Genomic DNA, 21,162 nt, shown 5'->3' with positions numbered 1-21,162 from the left:
AACTAATACATGTCTATCAACAAGTGAATCTAAAAATCAAGTGAATAAAAAATCTGATGAACAGAATAAACTGGTGAATATAATAGAATCAGGGGCATAGAAAGGGAGTGGACTGACAATTCTCGGGGGGAAGGGGGTGTGGGAGGTGTGGGAAGAGACTGGACAAAAAGTGTACACCTATGGATGAGGAGAGTGGCGGGGAGGTAAGGGCAGAGGGTGGGGTGGGAACCGGATGGAGGGGAGCTGTGGGGGAAAAAAGAGGAACAATTGTAATAATCTGAACAATAAAGATTTATTAAATTAAAAAAATAATAAAATAAATGGATAAAGAAAACTGGTCTATACATACAATAGAATATTATTCAGTCTTAAAAAGGAAGAGAAATCTGCCTGGCTGGTGTGGCTCAGTTGGTTGAGTGTTGTCCTGGGCAAGAAATCTTGCTCCTTCAATTCCTGGTCAGAGAACATACCTGGGTTGCAGGTTGGAATCCGTTCAGGGCATGTACAGAAGGCAACTGATCAATGTTTCTCTCTCACATCAACGTTCCTCTCTCTCTCCCTTCCTCTCTCTCTTTAAGCATGTGCTCCAGTGAAGATTTAAAAAAAAAAGAAAGAGAATTTTGACACATGCTATGACATGTGTCAACCTTTAGGATATTATGTTAAGTTAAATAAACCAACCACAAAAGGATAAATACTGTATTATTCCACTTACATGAGGTCCCTAAAATAGTAAAATTCATAGAGAAAAGTATAATGGTGGATGCTAAGGGCTGGGGAAAAGGAAGGGGAGTTGTTTAATGTGTATGGAGTTTTAGTTTTGCAAAACGAAAGGAGTTCTAGAGATTGGTTGCTCAACATCATGTATATACTTAATACTACCGAACTTTACACTTAAAAATGGTTAAGAAAGCCCGGCTGGTGTGGCTCAGAGGTTGAGTGTAGGCCCATGAACCCGGAGGTGATAGTTTGATTCCTGGTCAGGACACATGCCCGGGTTTGAGGCTCGATCCCCAGTGGGGTATGTGCAGGAGATGGCCAATCAATGATTCTCTCATCATTGATGTTTCTATTTCTCTCTCCCTTCCTCTCTGAAATCAATAAAAAAATATTTTTAAAAAATCATTTCTTGAGTACCTAATACATATATCAGGGACACAGGGTGAACAAAAACAGATGCATCAATCACAAGATAAATGTAAAACTACAACTGTGAGAAATGCCATCAAGGAACCTGACCAGGTCTAGAGGGGCAGGAAAGGTTTCACAGAAGAAACATCATTTGAATCTGAGAACTTCAGGGTGAGTAGTATTAACTAGGGGAACAAGAAAGACTATGAGCAGAGCCTCTGCAGTGAGATAAGCCTGGAGCATTCCAACGCCAAGTTTCTGGCTGTTGCCACTGGGTGGATGTGAGGCCATTCCCTGAGATGCAAGAGGAAAAGTTGGGACAGGGTAGAATCTGTGATGTCAGATTCACTAAACTTAGCTATATGAAAACAAAGCCCAGTGCTGACCAAGCTAGTAGTGTTCAAGAAATGTTCATTCACTTATCTTCCTATACCACCACATAACTCCGTAACTTCAAGTTTAATTGCAGAGAAAGAAGTTCTTCCTTATATCTTTTCTAAGGTGCTTTTGCTATAGTTGCTCAATAAGGTAAGAATCAAAATAATAATACTGTACATCTAAATTGTTACTTACGTGTACTTCAAAATGCCTTCTAATTTTGACGTCCAGATAATAACGCTTTTGTCAGCTGATCCAGAAGCAAAGCGCTTGCCTAAAAGTATTTTTAAAAAGAAAATTCTCACATTTATTTTAAACCAACATTTCCCAGAATATTTCTTAGAAAACTGGTTCTTTTAAGGTCTCTAGTAAGTGCCAGCTGCTTCTCTATTCCTTCTTCTTATCAGTACTGGGCCGCAGTACTTTGGAGTCAGGAAGTTTGGGTTCAGATCCTGGTCTGTCTGGCACCGGGTAAACAAAGATGTATTGAGAGTCTACTATCTGCTAGGAATCATGCTCTGTGCTAAGGATCAAGTAGTGATTAAAGCACACATAATCGCTAACTTCACAGAGTAGTGGGAAAAGCAAGCATTAAACTAATCCAATACAACTACAATATGGTAACAAAAGAAATAAGAAAGAGAATAACTTGGGGTACCTAATTTAAATGAGGGAAGGCTTCTCTGAGGATGAGATCCTTTGGTTGAGACCTAAAGGTTGAGCAAACCTTAGCCAGGTGCAAAGAGAGGAGAAAGCACCACACACATAATAGAACAGATGGGCAAAGATGAGGAAGGAAAAGCCTGGCATGTCTAAGGGGCTGAAAGATAGCCAGCATGGAACTCCAAGGGCAAGGGGTAAGGAGGATAGGGGAGGGATCTCTAGGAGCTTCAGGGCCACAATTGAGATATTTCTCTTTATCCCAAAGAAAGGCTTTAGGCAAAAGAGTGACAGATGAGATTTTCATTTTCACACTACTGGACTTTACAAAAGAATGGATTGGAGAGAGGCAACTTATAACAAGTAATTACTTATTAATTGCATTGCTACAAGTTTGCGAGTGCTTAGAAGTGGAGCAGGGCATCGCGGCAGCAAACAACAGGGAGCCTTCAACTTCACTCCTGGGAAAGTTGATTAAGAGGTAAGCACAGGCTAGATTCTGTATACCTAGTTAAGGATGTTTAGACTTATTCTTAGGGCAACTGGAAGTTGACCTTGGCAAAGTCACTGTTCTCTGAGCCTCAATGTCCTCATCTGAAACATAAGGGATAATCATAGTATCTTCTTCAGAGATTCTCTATGGGGGTCAACTCAGATAATATCTATAAAGCACCTTTCACAGTGGCTGAAACAGTAGATATTAGGGTGAGCCGTATGACATTGCTGCAAATACTAAATAATAGAAGCTGCTTTCATATGTGATTACTTCTGTCACTCCTCTACCATCCCAGCAGGCAGTAGGTGATGAAGAGTATGGACTACAGGCTCAGAGTCTGAGTTGGAATTTCCAGTGATGTCACTTATCAGTTACATACCTTTGTATTATGGTTGTTCATGAAATACTTATGAAAACTTAAGAGAGCCCTGGCCAGTGTTTCCCAGTGATTAGAGCGTTGGCCCATACACCAAAGGGTTGTGGGTTTGATTCCCAGTCAAGGGCACATACTTGGGTTGCAGGTTGAATCCCTGGCCCCGGTCAGAAGGTGTGTGGGAAGCAACCAATCCATGTGTCTCTCTCACATCAATGTTTCTCTCCGCTCCCACCCCCTCCTTCCCTGCCTTCCACTCTCTCTAAAAATCAATGAAAAAAAATATCTTCGGGTGAGGGTTAACAACAACAAAAAACTTAAGTGAGCCCTAGCCAGTTTGGCTCAGTGGATAGAGCGTCGGCCTGCAGACTGAAGGGTCCCGGGTTCGATTCCGGTCAAAGGCACATGCCCGAGTTGCGGGCTTGATCCCATTATGGGGCGTGCAGGAGGCAGCCAATCAATGATTCTCTCTCATTATTGATGTTTCTACTGGTATCGAGGCTTTCTCCCTCTCCCTTCCTCTCTGAAATCAATAAAAACTTATATTAAAAAAAATACTTAAGTGAAAAATCAGAAACAAGCAGATTTAAAGAGCAAAACCATGATTCGGGGTATCTCCATTTCCAGGGCAAAGGGGAAAAGACCAGTTGAGAGAAATTAAAAGACTTCTTAATCACTGTATAAACGTCATGAAGAGGCAGCATGATATACCAGAAAGAACAAAGGCTCTGCAGTTGGAAGACCTGGGTCGGGCCCAGCTCTGCCCATTACCTGCAATCGTTCCAAGCCTGTTTTCTCATCTGTGAGAGGAGCTGAGAATCCCTTTCCTGACTGTTTCAGAGGACTATTGGGAGGATCAAATAAGATAATGTGTGTGATGGGACTCTGCAAAGTGCTGACAAATGCCACTGATGACAGATCACACTCTGAAATCATCAAGGACCTTAATGGTGTTGCAGGCCCAAGAGCCCCAAGGCTTATAAACTCCAGAGGCCCCACAGGTCTCCTAAAGGTATTACTCCGAACTTGAACTCAAAAACACATAAAAAAAATGACTGCCATGGCATAGCACACTTAACTAAAAGGCAAGAAATTAGTGTTTTCTTTGCCACTAACACTTGCTGCATGACCTTAGCAAGTGACTTGACTTCTCTATGTTTTTATGTAGGTCTAAAAATAGGAGATTGAGCGTAGCTTAGTGGCTGGTGTAGCTCAGTGGTTGAGCGTGGACCTATGAACCAGAAGGTCACGGTTCAATTCCCAGTCAAAGCACATGCCCAGGTTGTAGGCTCTATCCCCAGCAGGGGGTGTGGAGGAGGCAGCCGATCAATTCTTTCTTATCACTGATGTTTCTATCTCTCTCTACCTCTTCCTTCCTCTCTGAAATGAATAAAAATATATAAAAAGTAAAATGAGGTGCCAAAACCGGTTTGGCTCAGTGGATAGAGCGTCACCCTGCGGACTGAAAGGTCCCAGGTTCGATTCCGGTCAAGGGCATGTAACTTGGTTGTGGGCACATCCCCAGTGGGAGGTGTGCAAGAGGCAGCTGATCGATGTTTCTCTCTCATCGATGTTTCTGACTATCTATCCCTCTTCCTTCCTCTCTGTAAAAAATCAATAAAATATATTTAAAAAAAAAAAAAGTAAAATGAGGAGATTGGGCTAGATCAGATTAAAGCTGTATGCACAAAATTGTGTGATTATATATAAAGTATGTGCATTTTCTAGAAAAGGGTCTACAGCTTTTATTGGATCCTCAGAGAGGTCTGTCAATCAAAAGAAGTTAAAAGCCTGGAGCCTGACTGATCTCAAAGATTTGTTCAAACACTATAACACTCTGATTCTGTGGCTTCTCAGCAGTGGTCACAGAATGCTATCTTCCATATTATATTCATTTGACACATGTGAAAATTGAGAATCAGAGAGATTCAATAATCACCTCAAACTCAGAGCTTTTGGGAGTTGGAACGTGAAGCCATCTCATTCCAAAACCTGTGTTCTTTCTACTAATCCCATGTTGTGGGTAGCATGGATTTATTTTTAACTCTCAAAATCAATTTCATGTACCCATTCTCTGACCACCACCTCTCTTTCTCACCCAACCTGGTACCCCAACTCCAATAATCTTTCAACCCCACCAGAACCTACCACCTCTCTACTGTCCCTCACCCCTTGCAGTCCTCTCACCCCCCATTACTCAGCTGAGGTCAATGTATATAATCACTCTTTTTCATACATCTTCCATTCCTTTACCCTCTTACTTTATTTTCAGAGATGCTTATAAATCCACTACTCAGTTAAATCCAATTCTCCACCACCTCCACCCTTGCATCTATGCAGCTCAAAGTGGTGGAGAAAAAGACAATCAAACCAACTGATCTCACTTTCAAGTCATGATCACCAGCTTCAAGTGGGCCCTTCCTGTCACTGGGGGTCTCTCACTCTACCTCCTGAGTCCATTTTACATTTTTTCCTTTCTCCTTAACTCTCCCACACCTCCTTTCCTCACTCTCAGTTGATGTTGCTTCCTATTTCACTGAAAGAATGGAAGAGAATTTCCATTAGAAACCTACCACCACATGCCCCTCCCTGCCAGCATCTGCAGTGACATCCTCTACCTTCCACCATGCTCCATCTAACCCATCTTCTCTTGCCTACTGGATGCTCTTTCCTGGCAATGCCCTCTCCTCTCTCTTATAGCACCAACTTTTCTCAAGTTCAACATGTCCAAAACCGAACTCCTGATCTCCCACTGTATGTTTCTCTACCTGCTGCCTTCCCTATCTCAGTGGAGGGCAACACCATCCTTCCAGTCTCTCGGGTCAAAAACCTTGAAATCAGCCCTGGTCAGTGTGGCTCCACTGGTTGGGCGTTGTCCCGTGCACCAAAAGGTTGTGGTTTGATTCATGGTCAGGGCATATGGGGTTGTGGGCTTGATCCCGGTAGGGGACGTGCAGGAGGCAGCTGATCGATATTATACTGTTACACTCTCACATCGATGTTTCTCTCTTCTCTCATCCTCTCTCTCTAAAAATCAATAAACTATTATTTTAAAACAAATGAACAAACAAAACAAAAAACCGTGAAGTCCCCCTGACTCCTTTCTTCATACCCCACATCTGAAGGCAATCCTATTGGCTCCACCTTCAAACTATATCCAGAATCTGACCACTTCTCACCACTTCCTCTGCTCCCAGAGGTCTGAGCCCCCATCACCAGTGTTATAAAACTTGCCTGGATAATGCTTCCTCACGCTCTTCTCCCTGCCCCAACCCTCTCTCCTTGCAGGCTGTTTCAGCAGCTAGAGGGATCTTTCTAAAATGCAAGTCAGATCATATCTCTCCTCTGCTCAGAACTCTTAATGGTTTCCTATTTTCACTGAGCATCAAAGCCAAAGTACTTATGACAGCCAACATGATCTGGCCATCCAATGTCCACCACCTTTCTACCCTCATTCCCTACTGCTCCTCTGATTCTCACTGCCTCAGCCCCTGAAAGGCACACTCCCACCTGAGAGCCTTTACAATGGCTCTACCCTCTGCAAGGAACTCCCTTCCTTCTCCCAGATGCCCACCATCAGAATCTCACTGCCTCCCCACCTTCAAGCCTTTGCTCACCTGTGCCTGACTCAGTAAGTCTACCTCACTACCCTATTCAATACTATACTCAATCCACTGTCCCACCCACCACTTTCAATCCCCTTATTCTGACCTACTTTTTCTTCTTCCTTAACACTTATCTTCCAGCACACTATTTAATTTACTTATGTTTCTTATATATCATCCCTCATACTCCCCCTTGTTCCTTCCCCTCCCCCATAGGTATAAACCCCATAAGGGCAGGGGCCTTTGTCTGTTTTGTTCTCTGAAGTATCTCAAGCAGCTAGAACAGTGCCTGGCACATAGATAGCCCTCAATAAAACTCGTTGAATAGAATGATTGAAATGAAGTCTATGAGACTTAACTATCTTCTGAAACTGCAAGCTGTACTTCAGCTTACTAAAAAGAATTAGAGTGACTAAGGAAAAAAATGAAAAGCTATGAGACCATTACAGAGCCTATAAACCCAGAGCAGCCTCTTACCATCCTTCGCATATGCCACACAGTACACAGTATCTTTGTGTCCCTTTAGGGACTGAAGTAAGGTGCCATCAGAGGTGTCATAAACCTGGTAAAAAAAGGGACAAAAGTACACATTATCCACATGGCATTCATTAGTTAGAATTCCTACAGGTTGCTGCTGCTATTTTTGTTTTTATACTGTGGATGAAAGGGGCCACATGCTAACCTGACAAGCTCAGGGAAGGCCTGCATGGCAGTCTTGCAAACTCAAAGACCTAAAGTAACCACAAAGGATGGTTTGAAATTAAACTTTAACTAAAAGTAGTTATGGTGGGTAGTCACCTCTTAGGCCGGTATCTTCACTGACGTGGTCAACTTTTTCCTTAATTGAGCCTATCTGTCTTTTTGCATCTATAACATCCTTGAAATGTCTGGGTAACTTGTAACTTCCCTTTTTCTGGACTCCTTGGGGTACAACCTAAAGTGCCTGGGTGCCAGGACAGATACCACAAATTCCTTCATTGTTATTGTTAGGTTAATTGTTGACTGTTAACTATCCTGCAGCCACCTAAGTGTGTGTCTATCGTTTTACTTTTTATCCAATCCCAGGGTCCCCCCCGCTTTGCTTTCTCCCGCCTCTCTAATCTATCACCAATGGATTTCATGTAACCCCCACCTACGTCCCTTCCTTTGATTTGCAATGTATAAAAATTTATGAGAAACCACTATTCTCTGGAGCATTATCCCAATCTGTTGAGATACTGCTTCCCAGGCAATTGTCGACAGTTTGGCTCAAATAAACTCATAAAAATTCTCTACAGGTTTGAATGTTTTTACGTTAACAGTAACAAAACATTCTTCAATATTCTAAATGTGTATCAAGTAAAAATTGCACTGAGAACCAGAAAGAATGTGACTTAATACTGGGAAACCCAAAAAGTAAAGGTCCTGATTCTATGCATTTTATTACCAGGAACATGCTGTTAATCCTCGAGAAGCAAAAATTTACTCTGTGGAACTTCTCCACAACTTCACTCATTCTTATGTGAATTTTAATATATTACCAATCAAGCTAGGCCCTCCCAAATAAAGCCAGCACATAGAAAGAACCACCTACAACATGATTAAATCTTAGAGGATGTTTCATATTTGCTACCAAGAATTTGAAAGTCACAGACCTGAACGCTGGGTTTGCATATCACAGGGAGTGTCATAAAATTCAGCTGTAATGTGGATTTAGGATATTTTACAGCTGTGTAAGATCTATTAATATGTGGAGATTTAAAAAACGCATCTGAGAAACCAAGGCAAACCCCTCCAAAAACAATTAGTGTTGGAGAAAATAAACTACGGGGTGGGGGGTGGGGAACCTAAAAGGATTTGGACTGTTTACCCTGAGAAAAGAAGTCCGCAGAACAATTTAACCATGACTTTAAGATTATGTAGTTACCATAAAAGAATGGAGATCAGTTAGTCTGCACAACAGAGCAAGAGGAAGTCGACTTACGCAGAAGGAAGGAGACATCATACAAAGGTTTTAGGTCAAACAAAAAGTTCTCTGAAAATTACTTTTATACACTGGGATAGATTCCAGAGGGAGCTTATATTCTTTGAAAATATGAAAAATAGCTCAACATCCATATGGAGTTGTTTAGGTAAGCCAGTGCCTAAAAGTTGGGGTCAGACTATCTGGCTTCTCATAGAGGGAGTCCCTTCAATCCCATTGCTTGAATTTTTCAGGGGGACAAAATGTGAACTGACACCAGCCCAATTTCAAAGGCATTTTGATTAATTGTTTTCAATCTTCCATGGATGTCTCAAAGTAAAAAGGGAAAGATTAATGACTCCAAAGGAGGTATTGTTCACAAGTTCCTATCAGATAGACAGTTTACTTACCTGTTTTAAATAGCCCATTTCCTTCCCTATTAAAAAGTAATGACTGGTTTTTCTGCCCTTGCCTTTTTTATCTCAAAAAAGGCGAGGTGTGTCAAATTTCAGGGTACTTACAAGAAGGAAAGGGGGAAAAAAAGGAAACCCAGACAAAATCCTACCAGTAATCTGTTTCCTGCAGCCAAAATCAGTTGGGTTCCATCAGGCTTAAATGCAAGGTCATATATACTAAACAGGAGAAAAGACAAGACAAAAGGACAATTAGGAACCAAAATGATGAGGTCTGCTAATGGCCAGGAAAGCAAACTTTATTTTATAACTGCCCTGACTGATATGGCTCCTCCGCTGGTTGGGCGTTGTCCTATGCACTGAAAGATTGCTGGTTCAATTCCCAGTCAGGGCACATGCCTGAGTTTTGGGCTCAATTCCAGGAAGGGGGCATGCAGGAGGCAGCTGATGGATGTTCTGCTCTCAATGGATGTTTCCCTCTGCCTCTGCCTCTCCCTTCCTCTCTCTCTAAAAAGCAATTTTAAAAATCTTTTTTAAAATACCATAACTATTTCCAATTAATCAGACACTTACTGAATGCCTCTGCTAGGCACTAACAGATACAAGATGCATAAAACATAATCCCTCTCTGCCTTTAAAGAAATTACCATCCAGTGGGAAGGGGTGACTCAGACACATTCACAAAGAACTACTATATGTCATCAATTGTAAAGCATACATTTCCAATCTTAACATCTCTGAAGTTGGAATGTGTCGTATAACTGACTAGAGGCCTGGTGCATGGATTCATGCATGGGTGAAAACAGCCCGATCCCCAAAGGCCAGGCCAAGGGACCCCACCCACCACTGCACAAATCCGTGCACCGGACCTCTAGTATGCATATAAGATCTTTGGTTAATCTCTTCCTGCCCTCCCTCCTCCCCACTTCACTCTGAGATTCATCAGCCTATTCCATGTTTCCATGCCTGTGTGTTGAGCATCTGCCCCCTGGTGGTCATTGCGTGTCACAGCTACCAGTTGAACGGTCAAACAGTCAGATGGTCGCTTAGGCTTTTATATGTATTGATGTTGTATCAGTTTAACTAGCGCATTTTTTGTTGTTTTTTTAGTGGTATGTAAAATAATGGTATTTTGCCCTAACCGGTTTGGCTCAGTGGTAGAGCATCAGCCTGCGGACTGGGGGGTCCCGGGTTTGATTCCGGTCAAGGTTGCGGGTACATCCCCAGTGGGGGGTGTGCAGGAGGCAGCTGATCGATGTCTCTCTCTCATCGATGTTTCTAGCTCTCTATCCCTCTCCCTTCCTCTCTGTAAAAAATCAATAAAATATATTTAAAAATAAATAAATAAATAAATAAAATAAAATAAAATAATGGTATTTTAAAATCAATGACCTCTTAGATTAGATGAAATTCAGAGTAATACTGTGATAAAGGCTTTAGGAGAAATAAACCCATGCCTTTATAGTCAATTAATATTTGACAAAGGAGGCAAGAACATACAATGGGATAAAGACAGTCTTCAATAAATGGTGTTGGGAAAAATGAACAGATGCATAAAAAAAAAAAAAAATGAAACTAGACCACCTTCTTACACCATACACAAGAATAAACTCAAAATGGTTTAAAGATTTAAATGTAAGACTAGAAACGATAAAAATCCTAGAAGAAAACATAGGCAGTAAAATCTCATAGCAATATTTTTTCTGATATATCGTGCCTCAGGCAAGGGAAACAAAAGAAAAATAAACAAATGGGACTACATCACACTAAAAGTTATTGCACAGCAAGGAAACCATCCTCAAATGAAAAGAAAATCCACTAAGTGGAAGAACATATTTGCCAATGATACATCTGATAAGTGATTAATATCCAAAATATATAAAGAACTTATACAACTCAACACCAAAAAAATAAACAATCTAATTAAAAAATGGGTGAAGGACCTGAATTGACTCTTCTCCAAAGGAGACAAACAGATAGCCAATAGACATCTGAAAAGACTAGAGGCCCGATGAACAAAATTGATGCCAGGGGCTTGGCCCTTGCAGCCTGGCTGCCTCACAGCCCCTCAGCCCTGCTCCCCACCCACTGGTTGTTTTGGAAGGTCGTTCAGCCATCTGGTCTAATTAGCATATTAGCTCTTTATTATATAGGATGGTCAGTGTCACTGCCCGTCAGAGAAATGCAAATTAAAACCACAATGAGATATCACCTCACACATGTCAGAATGTCTATAATCAAGAAATCAACAAACAACAAGTATTGGTGAGGATGTGGAGAAAAGGGAACCCTCATGCACTCTTGGTGGGAATGCAGGTTGGTGCAACCACTATGAAAAACAGTATGGAGGTTCCTCAAAAAATTAAAAATGAAATTTCCTTATGACCTAGCAATTCCATTTCTGGGAATATATCCAAAGAAACGAGAAACACTATATGCACCCCTATGTTCATTGCAGTGCTATTTACAATAGCCAAGATTTGGAAGCAGCCCAAGTGCCCATCAGTAGATGAGTGGATTAAAAAGCACAATGGAATACTACTTGGTCGTAAAAAAAAAGAAGAAAATTTTAACTTTTGCAAAAGCATGGATGGACCTGGAGATTATTATGCTAAGTAAAATAAGCCAGTCAGAGAAAGACAAATACCATAATTTCACTTACATGTGTAATCTAATGAACAAAAAAAACAAACAAAATAGAAACAGACTCATAGATACAAAGAACAGACTGACAGCTGTCAGAGCAGAGGGGGGTTGAGGGTCTGGGTGAAATAGGTGAAGTGATTAAGCAAAAAAAAAAACAACACAAAAAACACCAAAACTCATATACACAGACAATAATATGGTGATTACCAGAGTGAAAGGAGGGTGGGGGCAGGTAGGAGAGGGTAAAGGGGGGGATAAATGGTGATGGAAGTAGACTTGACTTTGGATAGTGAACACACAATATACAGATGATGTATTATAGAGCTGTACACTTGAACCCTATATAATTTTATTAACCATTGTCACTCCAATAAATTCAACAACAAAAAAACTTTAAAGGCTTTAGGAGATACATTAAGACATATACTATAGGATTTAGAGGGGAAGGCACAGTATTCTGATTTGGAAAGAGGATCAGGAAAAGCTTCATGAAGAAAACAGTATTTTAAAAAGGTAGGGTTTTTGAGACACACAGAGATTGGGTAGGTGCAGCATTTCAGGCAGAGAACAAAAACAAAGACGTGAAGGGGGCATATTAAGTAATCAAATTTGACTGAAACACTTGGCTATGTGCAAGGCAGTAAGGAGAGATAAGGCTAGAACAGTGGTCGGCAAACTCATTAGTCAACAGAGCCAAATATCAACAGTACAATGATTGAAATTTCTTTTGAGAGCCGAAAATCGACTTCTGCGCATGGGCCATGAAGTTTCAATCGCACTGTACGTGCACACCCGCACGTGGTATTTTGTGGAAGAGCCACACTCAAGGGACCAAAGAGCCGCAGTTTGCCGACCACTGGGCTAGAAAAACAGGCAGGAGCCATATTACAAAGATTCTTGAATGCCCCAGAGGATTTCATTGGTTCAGATGTCTGCCAAGATAGCCTATTTTAAATGTTTAGCATGAGATAAATTTACCTGGTACCTGTCAGTAATCTAAAACCATACACCCCTGGTAGCAGTACTTGGAGCATTTGCCACAGAGAGACCCCATGCTGAGCTCTTCAAACATTTATTTCATTCTCACAACAATTTTCTGAGGTAGGAATTATCACTTGATTTTGCAGTTGAGGACAAGATGGCTCAGATAAGTCAAGTACCTCCCCCAACATCACAGGATCAGCAAGTGAAAGGGCCAGGATTTCAACTCAGGTCTGACTCTAGAGTCTGTGCTATACTGCCTGCCTTTCACTCTCTCGATATATTGTCAAATATGACAAATCTCCATTATCCTTAATGTTTTAATAATGACAGTGGCTAACATTTATTGAGCACATTCATTTATTAAGTATAATTTAAATCCTTTACATGTATTAACTAAACTTAATCCTCACAACCTTACACCTATTTTGCAGATGAGAAAATTAAGACACAGAGAAGTTAGATAATTTGTCCAAAAATAAATTGTTACTGATTGGAGGTGGAGCCAGAATTCAAATCCAGGCAGTCTGGCTCCAAAGCCCAGGTTGTAACCATTATGCTTTGTGGCATTCATTATCATTTCATTAGCATATGCCATAGCTGACAAAATAATTAGCAAGAGGGTTTCCATGCTTTATCACAGATTTTTAAGGCATTATCTCAGTGCATTTACATGTAGAATTCACAAAGTATTAATAAAGGCTCAGTAGACTGCAGAAGCTTCTTTTTTTCTTTTTTTAATTTTTTAAGTTGATTTTAGAGAGGAAGGGTGAGAGGGAGAGAGAGATCAATTTGTTGTTCCACTTATTTATGCATTCATTGGTTGCTTCTTGTATGTGCCCTGACTGGGGATCGAACCCATAATCTTGGTGTATCGGGACAACGCTTTAACCAACTGAGTTACCCAGCCAAGGCCTGCAGAAGCTTCTTAAAGGAAAAATAATTCTTCACATATATTCAGCAGTTAAGAGCTGTTAAAGAATGTAAACTTATATTACCTCATTTGATCCTATAATAACACTAGAGACCCGGTGCATGAAATTCGTGCATGGGTAGGGTCCCTAGGCCTGGCCAGTGATCAGGGCCAATCAGGTTCCCCGCCTCCCCGCCTCTTCTTTCCCTCGCCGCCCGCATCCGCTGCCACCCATCCCCGGTTCCCTGTCCCAGCCCAGGGGCCTGGCCCCGATCAGGCGTCTGCCTCCTGGTGGTCAGTGCACATCATAGCACTGGTAGTTCCAGTCATTCCACCTTAACGGTCACTTAGGCTTTTATATATATAGACTAGTGGCCTGGTGCACAAAAAAAGGGAATTAAGAGGAAATATTTTAATATTGCTATTTGCCCTTTCTCTATAATACAAGTGTCAGAGGTGAAAGAAAATTAGTAAAATGTATATGAAAATCTCACTCCTGTCAGAGTCTGGGGCACACCGTGGGACCTAGAGTTAAGTCCCCACCCACCACCCACACGCACTTCAAAAATGCGGGAGACCCAAACCCGGCTGGCCCCACCTGCATTGGGTGAGACCCAGATAGAGCCGGCCTCACCCCCATCAAGCCCCTCCAGGTGGGGGAGCACAGCCTTAGGTCCCCAGCCTGGTGCCAAGCGGGGGTGCAGCCTCAGGTCTCCTGGCCAGGCACCCGGGTGGGGGGCACAGCTTGAGGTCCCTGTCAAGCCCCACGGGAGGGGCAGGGGGGAGCATGCCTGAGGTCCCTCGCCCAGGCCAGGCAGCCTCAGGTTACAGCTGTTGGGTTGTGGCATTATGGCATCCCGGCTAATTTGCATATTCCTCTATTATATAATGCAATAAGCAGGCCAGGCACTACTGTCCCATAAAAATGAGGAAACTAAAGAACAAAGGCAAGTTATGTGTCTGCTGCCCCACAGCTGGCTGATGGAGAAGCTGGAACAAGGGTGATTGTTACACCCTTTCCAGTTGGGTTTTCCTCTTGATAAAAGCAAAGGCAGACCCTGAGTTCAGTTTCCTCGCTGTTACATGGTAACAGACTAGGTCTTCCTGTTTCTCAGGCTTTCTTTCTCTGCTTCTAGGGGAAAATGTACTTGGTGCATTTCACACTGGGGAGAAGTGGGGCAATACAGTGAAAAAGTGAAAAGTAAAGAGGAGCTGGGCCCAGAAAAGCTGACCTTTTCTGAGCTTTTGTCCTCACCTACAAAACAAGATAGAGAACTGTGTATAGGCAAGCCTTGTGCAAAGCATCTGCCATCTGTGGGTTGTATGATGAGGTATTAGATTTTGGAGGAGGTCTGCACCTCTCTTTTATAGTAAACATAGGATATGTGGCTCCCTTTCTGCCTTGTATATATCTGAGTTCCTCAAAGTGGCTCCTGTATGGCCTGTTCTTCTTAAGGATCATTTTGGATTGAATTATCAGAAAATCATTTCTGAGTATTTCATTTGGGTCAAGCCTTAAATTATCTTCCCTCAGATGTGAAAATTCATTTTCTCTGAATTTCTTGAAATTTGTCTTCCTAAAGTATAACATACATGTCTGATTTATCCCAACCCAAATTCTTACTGTGCTGTACAATCCAATTTAACTCAGAATTATATAATCTTCCATATTTTACATTGTTTCAGATACTATCTCATGTCCTCTGCATTAGAGTTATATGCAATTTGAGGGGAATGACCCTATTTTAGACATTTGTGGACCCACATGCATGGCCTTGTCCTAGATACATAATGAGTAAAATCAACAAACTGACAACATTTTTTCTTGAACCCCTTGGCCTTTAATTATATCATGAAATCACTCAGAAACTCAGAATTGGACAAGACCCTAGACAGTGGTCAGCAAACTCAGTCAACAGAGCCAAATATCAACAGTACAATGACTGAAATTTCTTTTGAGAGCCAAATTTTTTAAACTTAAACTTCTTCTAACGCCACTTCTTCAAAATAGACTCGCCCAGGCCGTGGTATTTTGTGGAAGAGCCACACTCAAGGGGCCAAAGAGCTGCATGTGGTTCGTGAGCCACGGTTTGCCGACCACTGCCCTAGACCTTGTCATGCAGTCTAACTCTCCTGCCAGGTCAGGAATTCTCTATAGATGGTCATCAGCCTGTGCTTGAACACTTCCAGGGCTGGGGAGCTTACCTTTCTATAGGCAGTCTATTATCCTGCAGGATGTCCCTCTTTCCCACCCCATCCCCTTTTATGAAAAAGATACATCATCAGATTCCATTGCAGAGAGACAGAGGATGAGTCCTGCAACTTGTCTTCGGCCAACCCTATGCCTACCTCACTATAAACTGAAGCCCCAAGGAGCCTCTCTAAATCTTGCACAATCTGACCCAACCCCACTTTCTTGCTTTGGTATCTTAGGCAAATTATGTCACCTTGTTACGTCTCAGTTTCTTCATCTGCAAATGGTATAACAATTCCAACCTCCCAAGTTGTTGTGTATGTTAAAGAAGGTAATGCATGTAAACACAGTCTGGCTTACAGCAAGAACTAAGCAAATACTAACTGGTATGAATTAACTCCAGTAAATACTAGGGTTATAACAGATGTTGGCCTGCCTGGAATAAGGTGGGCTAGCCAAATAAGGCATCATAGTAGAGCATTGCTTTTAAGGAAGAAAATGAGGGAGTTCAGAGAAGAATTACATAGCAACTGGGAAGGGCCTTTGGATAGGAAAATGGAGTGTATAGCTGAAATGAAAAGCATAAATTTAAATCTTAGGAATCGAGGGTGGAGAGTAAGTAGGGCCACCTAGTTAAGTGCACAATTTGATTGGAAGGAAACTGGAAGTCACTGTAGGTTTATGAGAAGTAGAGTAACAGATCACAGTAATAGGACTCAAAAAAGAATTCCTGCTGATATTGAAGGTTAGACTGAAAGTAAAAGATCAGAGAGGAGACAGCAGCTGGTTTAGTTGTGAAGAACTTGTCTTTGACATCTGAGATTTTTTGAGTTCTACTATCTATCTCTTACAGTTTTTTGTTTTGTTTTGTCTCATTCTGGGCTATCAGCTGGCATATGCAGCTGTCATCAGGATTGCTGGTGACATACTCTAGTAGATTGTTTCAAACCTGTAATGGGCTAAAAACAAAATAACCAATCTTTATTCATCATTCATTCACTCACTTATACATTCATTATTATATCTATCCATCTATTCACCAAATAGTCACAACCACCACTGATTTATTTGACTAGGCTCTAGAATAATCTGGAAATGAATAAAACATAGCTGTTGTCTTTAAAGGTTTTATAGACTGTGAGATAAATAGAATCACAAATAACTCTTATATTAGACCAGTAACTTTCAATCTTTTTCATCTCATGGCACACATAAACTAATTACTAAAATTCTGCGGCACACCCAATGTATTTTTTGCCAATCTGACAAAAAACAAACAAACAAACAAAAAAAAACACACAAAAAAAGTCATTCACACCAGACGGCTATTATTGTGTTGACTGTTGTCATTTTTTTATATGACAACCTAAGGGAAAAGAGGTCAGACCCTGTGGGCCAAAGGGTCTTGGGTTCTATTCATGGTCAAGGGCATGTACTTAGGTTGCAGGTTCGATCCCTGGCCCCAAACAGGGAGCGTGCAGGAGGCAACGAGTCGATGTCTCTCTCTTTCTCTCTCTCTCTCTCCCTCTCTCCTTTTCACTCTCTCTAAAAATTAATGGAGAGGAGAAACCAAGATGGCGGCATAGGTAAACACCTAAACTGCTGCCTCGCACAACAATTTCAAAACTACAACTAAAAGACAGAACGGACAACATCCAGAACCACAGGAAAGCTGGCTGAGTGAAAATTCTACAACTAGAAGGAAAGAGAAAAGCTCACAGAGAATTGGAGGTACGGCAAAGGGTCTTTGTGCGCGCAGAGAGGAAGGGCGGCTGAGAGCCTGGCTGACTTTCTCTGGCGGAAGGGGGAAGGAAGCCCCCGACCGCACTGAACCCCAGTTCTGACTGCACTGAACCCCAGTTCCGGGCGAGCCCCTGGGGACCCACGCTCTTACGGGGGGAGTCTGGACTCTCGGGCGGAGACTCGAGCTGGGCAAGGCAGAAGTCTGAAGGCGCGCGCGTGCCAGTGCGCACAAAGGCAGCGGAGGTTGCCACAGGCTTTCCCTAGTGGAAGGGAGTCGGAGGCTCCTGACTGCACTGGGCCCCAGTTCTGACTGCACTGAACCCCGGTTCCAGGCGAGCCCCTGGGGACCCACGCTCTTGTGGGGGGAGTCTGGACTCTCAGGCAGAGACTTGGGAGCCGGGAAGGCAGAGGTCTGAAGGCGCACACGTTCGCGCAAGGGCAAGGCTGACGGGAAGCCAAGACTGAGACTCCACCCCATCCAAGCTGAGCACAGAGGCTATTGCAATTTGGCAAGTCTAATCCTATAAGGCTGTCTCCAGCACCGAACTTCTCCCAGCATAGACACAGCTGATCCTTACAGCCAACTGGCCTGGAGGTCAATTCTTCCCAGTGATACCAACAACAATAAAGACGTAATTACAACAAGGCTGTACACACAGTCCACAAAGGGGTGCACCAAGAGTGTCCACCTCAGGTTAACTGGGGAGGCAGACCCACTGGGCCATATTGGAAACATAGCACACAAATCTACCTTACGAACTCAGGGAAGCAGTGAAAATGCGGCGTCAAAGAATCAGATCACAAACGAAAGAAATGGAAGAAAACAAACGACTGGATATAGAATTCAAAACCACGGTTATAAGGCTTTTTAAGAATATCCTAGAAAAGGCTGATAAATATAACGAGACCCTCGAAGATATGAAAAAGGACCAACTAGAAATTAAACATACACTGACTGAAATAAAAAATATTATACAGAGACCCAAAAACAGATAAGAGGAACACAAAAATCAAATCAAAGAATTGAAATACAAAGAAGCAAAAAATACTCAACCGAAAAAGCAAAAAGCAAAAAAAAAAATCCAAAAAGTTGAAGATAATGTAAGAAGACTCTGGGACAACTTCAAGCGCACCAACATCAGAATTATGGGGGTGCCAGAAGAAGAGAGAGAGCAAGATACTGAAAACCTATTTGAAGAAATAATGACCGAAAACTTCCCCCACCTGGTGAAAGAAATAGACTTACAAGTCCAGGAAGCGCACAGAACCCCAAACAAAAGGAATCCAAAGAGGACCACACCAAGACACATCATAATTAAAATGCCAAGAGCAAAAGACAAAGAGAGAATATTAAAAGCAGCAAGAGAAAAACAGTTAGTTACCTACAAGGGAGCACCCATACGACTGTCAGCTGACTTCTCAACAGAAACTATGCAGGCCAGACGAGAGTGGCAAGAAATTTTCAATGTGATGAATAGCAAGAACCTACAACCAAGATTACTCTACCCAGCAAAGCTATCATTCAGAATTGAAGGGCAGATAAAGAGCTTCACAGATAAGAAAAAGCTGAAGGAGTTCATCACCACCAAACCAGTATTATATGAAATGCTGAAAGGTATTCTTAAAGAAGAGGAAGAAGAAAAAAGTAAAGAGAAAAATTATGAACAACAAATACATATCTATCAACAGAGAACCTAAAAATCAAGTGAATTAAAAACCTGAGGAACAGAATAATCTGGTGAATATAATAGAATCAGGGGCATAGAAAGGGAGTGGACTGATAATTCTCAGGGGGAAAGGGGTATGGGGGGTTCATGAAGAGACTGGACAAAAATCATACACCTATGGATAAGGACAGTGGGGGGGAGGTAAGGGCAGAAGGTGGGGTGGGAACTGGGTGGAGGGGAGCTATGGGGGGAAAAAGGAGAAATAATTGTAATAATCTGAATAAAGATTTATTTTAAAAATAAATAAATAAATAAATAAATAAATAAAAATTAATGGAGCTCTGCCGGCGTGGTTCAGTGGTTGAGCATCCATCTATGAACCAGGAGGTCACAGTTCAGTTCCCAGTCAAGGCTCATGCCCGGGTTGTGGGCTCAATTCCCAGTGTGGGGGCATGCAGAAGGCAGCTGATTGATGATTCTATCTCAACATTGATGCTTCTCTCTCTCTCCCTTCCTTTCCGAAATCAATTAAAAAATATTTTTTTAAAAAAATCAATGGAAAATATATTCTCAGGTGAGGATTAAAAAGAAAATAAGAGGTCAGTGCCCCTAACTAAATTGTCAGGAATTGCATGCTTTAAAAATTCTTGCAGCACATCGGCTGCAAAATCACTGCACTAGACAGATTCTAAGTACCATAAGAGGAATGAACAAAATTCTATGACAGGGGTTGAAAACTGGGAGCAAATAGGGCTGAATTAGACAAGAAAATGTTTTTTGTTTGCCCCACAGGTTTTGTTTTGTTTTGTTTTGTTAAGATTAGATTCCAACATATAAAAATTAGGACAGTTTGCATAAAAACCTAGATTCCTCATGTCTGGTGAAAATCGTAAGTTCTGAGCACAGTAGGCCAATTCCTACATTATGGTATTTGGCCAGAGCTGAACAGCAGCTGTTCCTTTTAGGCAGAGCATGAGCTCTCTAGTTTGCCACACTCTTTGTCATTCCCTATTACTCTCTGACATCAAAGCCAAATGTTTAGTTGTCAGATATCATTATCTTGTGCTGTGGGTACTTTTATAATAGAATTAAGAGAAAAGTAAAAAGGAATTTTTTAAAACTCAAATCTCTATTAAAAGTAGAAGTGATAAGCTATGTGTTTCAAGGGGGTTGTAGAATAGAAGAATACTCTTAAGGAAAAGACAATTCCTTGTATGTAAGAGGTGCATAAATATCTCCCATTTATGTTGCCTGTCTGACTCCTGTAGGCATTTGAGTTTGCAGACCCTATATTACAAAGAAAAATTAATGTAGTGGATAAAAGCATTAGCTTTGGAATGAAGATCTGAGCTTGGATGCTGGCTCCAGGACTTAACTCACTGTGTGACCTTGGCAAATTATTTACCCTCTCTGTGCTTTAGTATCCTCACATGTAAAATAGAGGTAATTATAGTACCTACATCAGAGGGTTGTTGTAAGGTGACAATGAGATCAAAGATATGATGTTCTTAGCCAGTGCCTGGCACATGATGTTAGCTATTACTAGTGCAAAGTACAGAACAGAGCAATCATCTACAAGATGTTTAAGGGTTTCAATGTGAGGAGATGAGAAAAGAAGGCATGCTTACGCCACACAGAAAGGCCTAAGAAAAGACTGAGAGGGAATAGCAAGTATCTTGTGTCAAGGGCCAAAACAGAGGCTTCACAATGAAGCTGAAAAGTTAATTTATGTGAAGATTTTAAAACTCAGCTGAGGAGAACTATCCAATAAGTCAGTATTTCCCCAAAATGTGTCATTGTGTGATGAATTTAGGTGATAAAAATGAATTAGGGCGTTAAATAAGAGAATCACAAGGTGAGAGTGTCATTCTCTTTTGATTCTCTTTCAAACTTTCTAATTAAGCACAGGGGAACGTCTGGGTTTGATGCTATTCATCTTAAGCACCTCTCTGACCATACTTGCTAAATCTCCAGTTCTAGAGATAGTAGACCTCAGGCTTAAAGGCTCCATAGCAACAGT

At 41.7% G+C, this 21,162-nt stretch overlaps 1 protein-coding gene across 3 annotated transcripts in view; it reads right to left on the bottom strand.

Annotated features, from left to right (window-relative positions):
* IFT122 (intraflagellar transport 122) overlaps window positions 1-21,162 on the bottom strand; it is a 75,288-nt gene that overhangs the window by 53,117 nt on the left and 1,009 nt on the right. For all 3 annotated transcript variants that reach the window (XR_013960960.1, XM_080675580.1, XM_080675581.1), the window contains exons 2-4: window positions 9,151-9,217; window positions 7,121-7,205; window positions 1,705-1,783 (exon numbers count right to left, since the gene is read on the bottom strand). Coding sequence is in view for 2 of the 3 variants with exons in the window: in XM_080675580.1 (XP_080531706.1) it covers window positions 1,705-1,783; window positions 7,121-7,205; window positions 9,151-9,217 (231 nt within the window). In the remaining variant the exon portion in view is untranslated. The remainder of the gene's footprint in view (window positions 1-1,704; window positions 1,784-7,120; window positions 7,206-9,150; window positions 9,218-21,162) is intronic.

The sequence above is a fragment of the Plecotus auritus genome (assembly GCF_963455305.1).
Source record: "Plecotus auritus genome assembly, chromosome: 6".
Taxonomy (NCBI): domain Eukaryota; kingdom Metazoa; phylum Chordata; class Mammalia; order Chiroptera; family Vespertilionidae; genus Plecotus; species Plecotus auritus.
The sequence above is the reverse complement of the archived record's forward strand: the minus strand, read 5'-3'. Positions and strand labels throughout refer to the sequence as shown.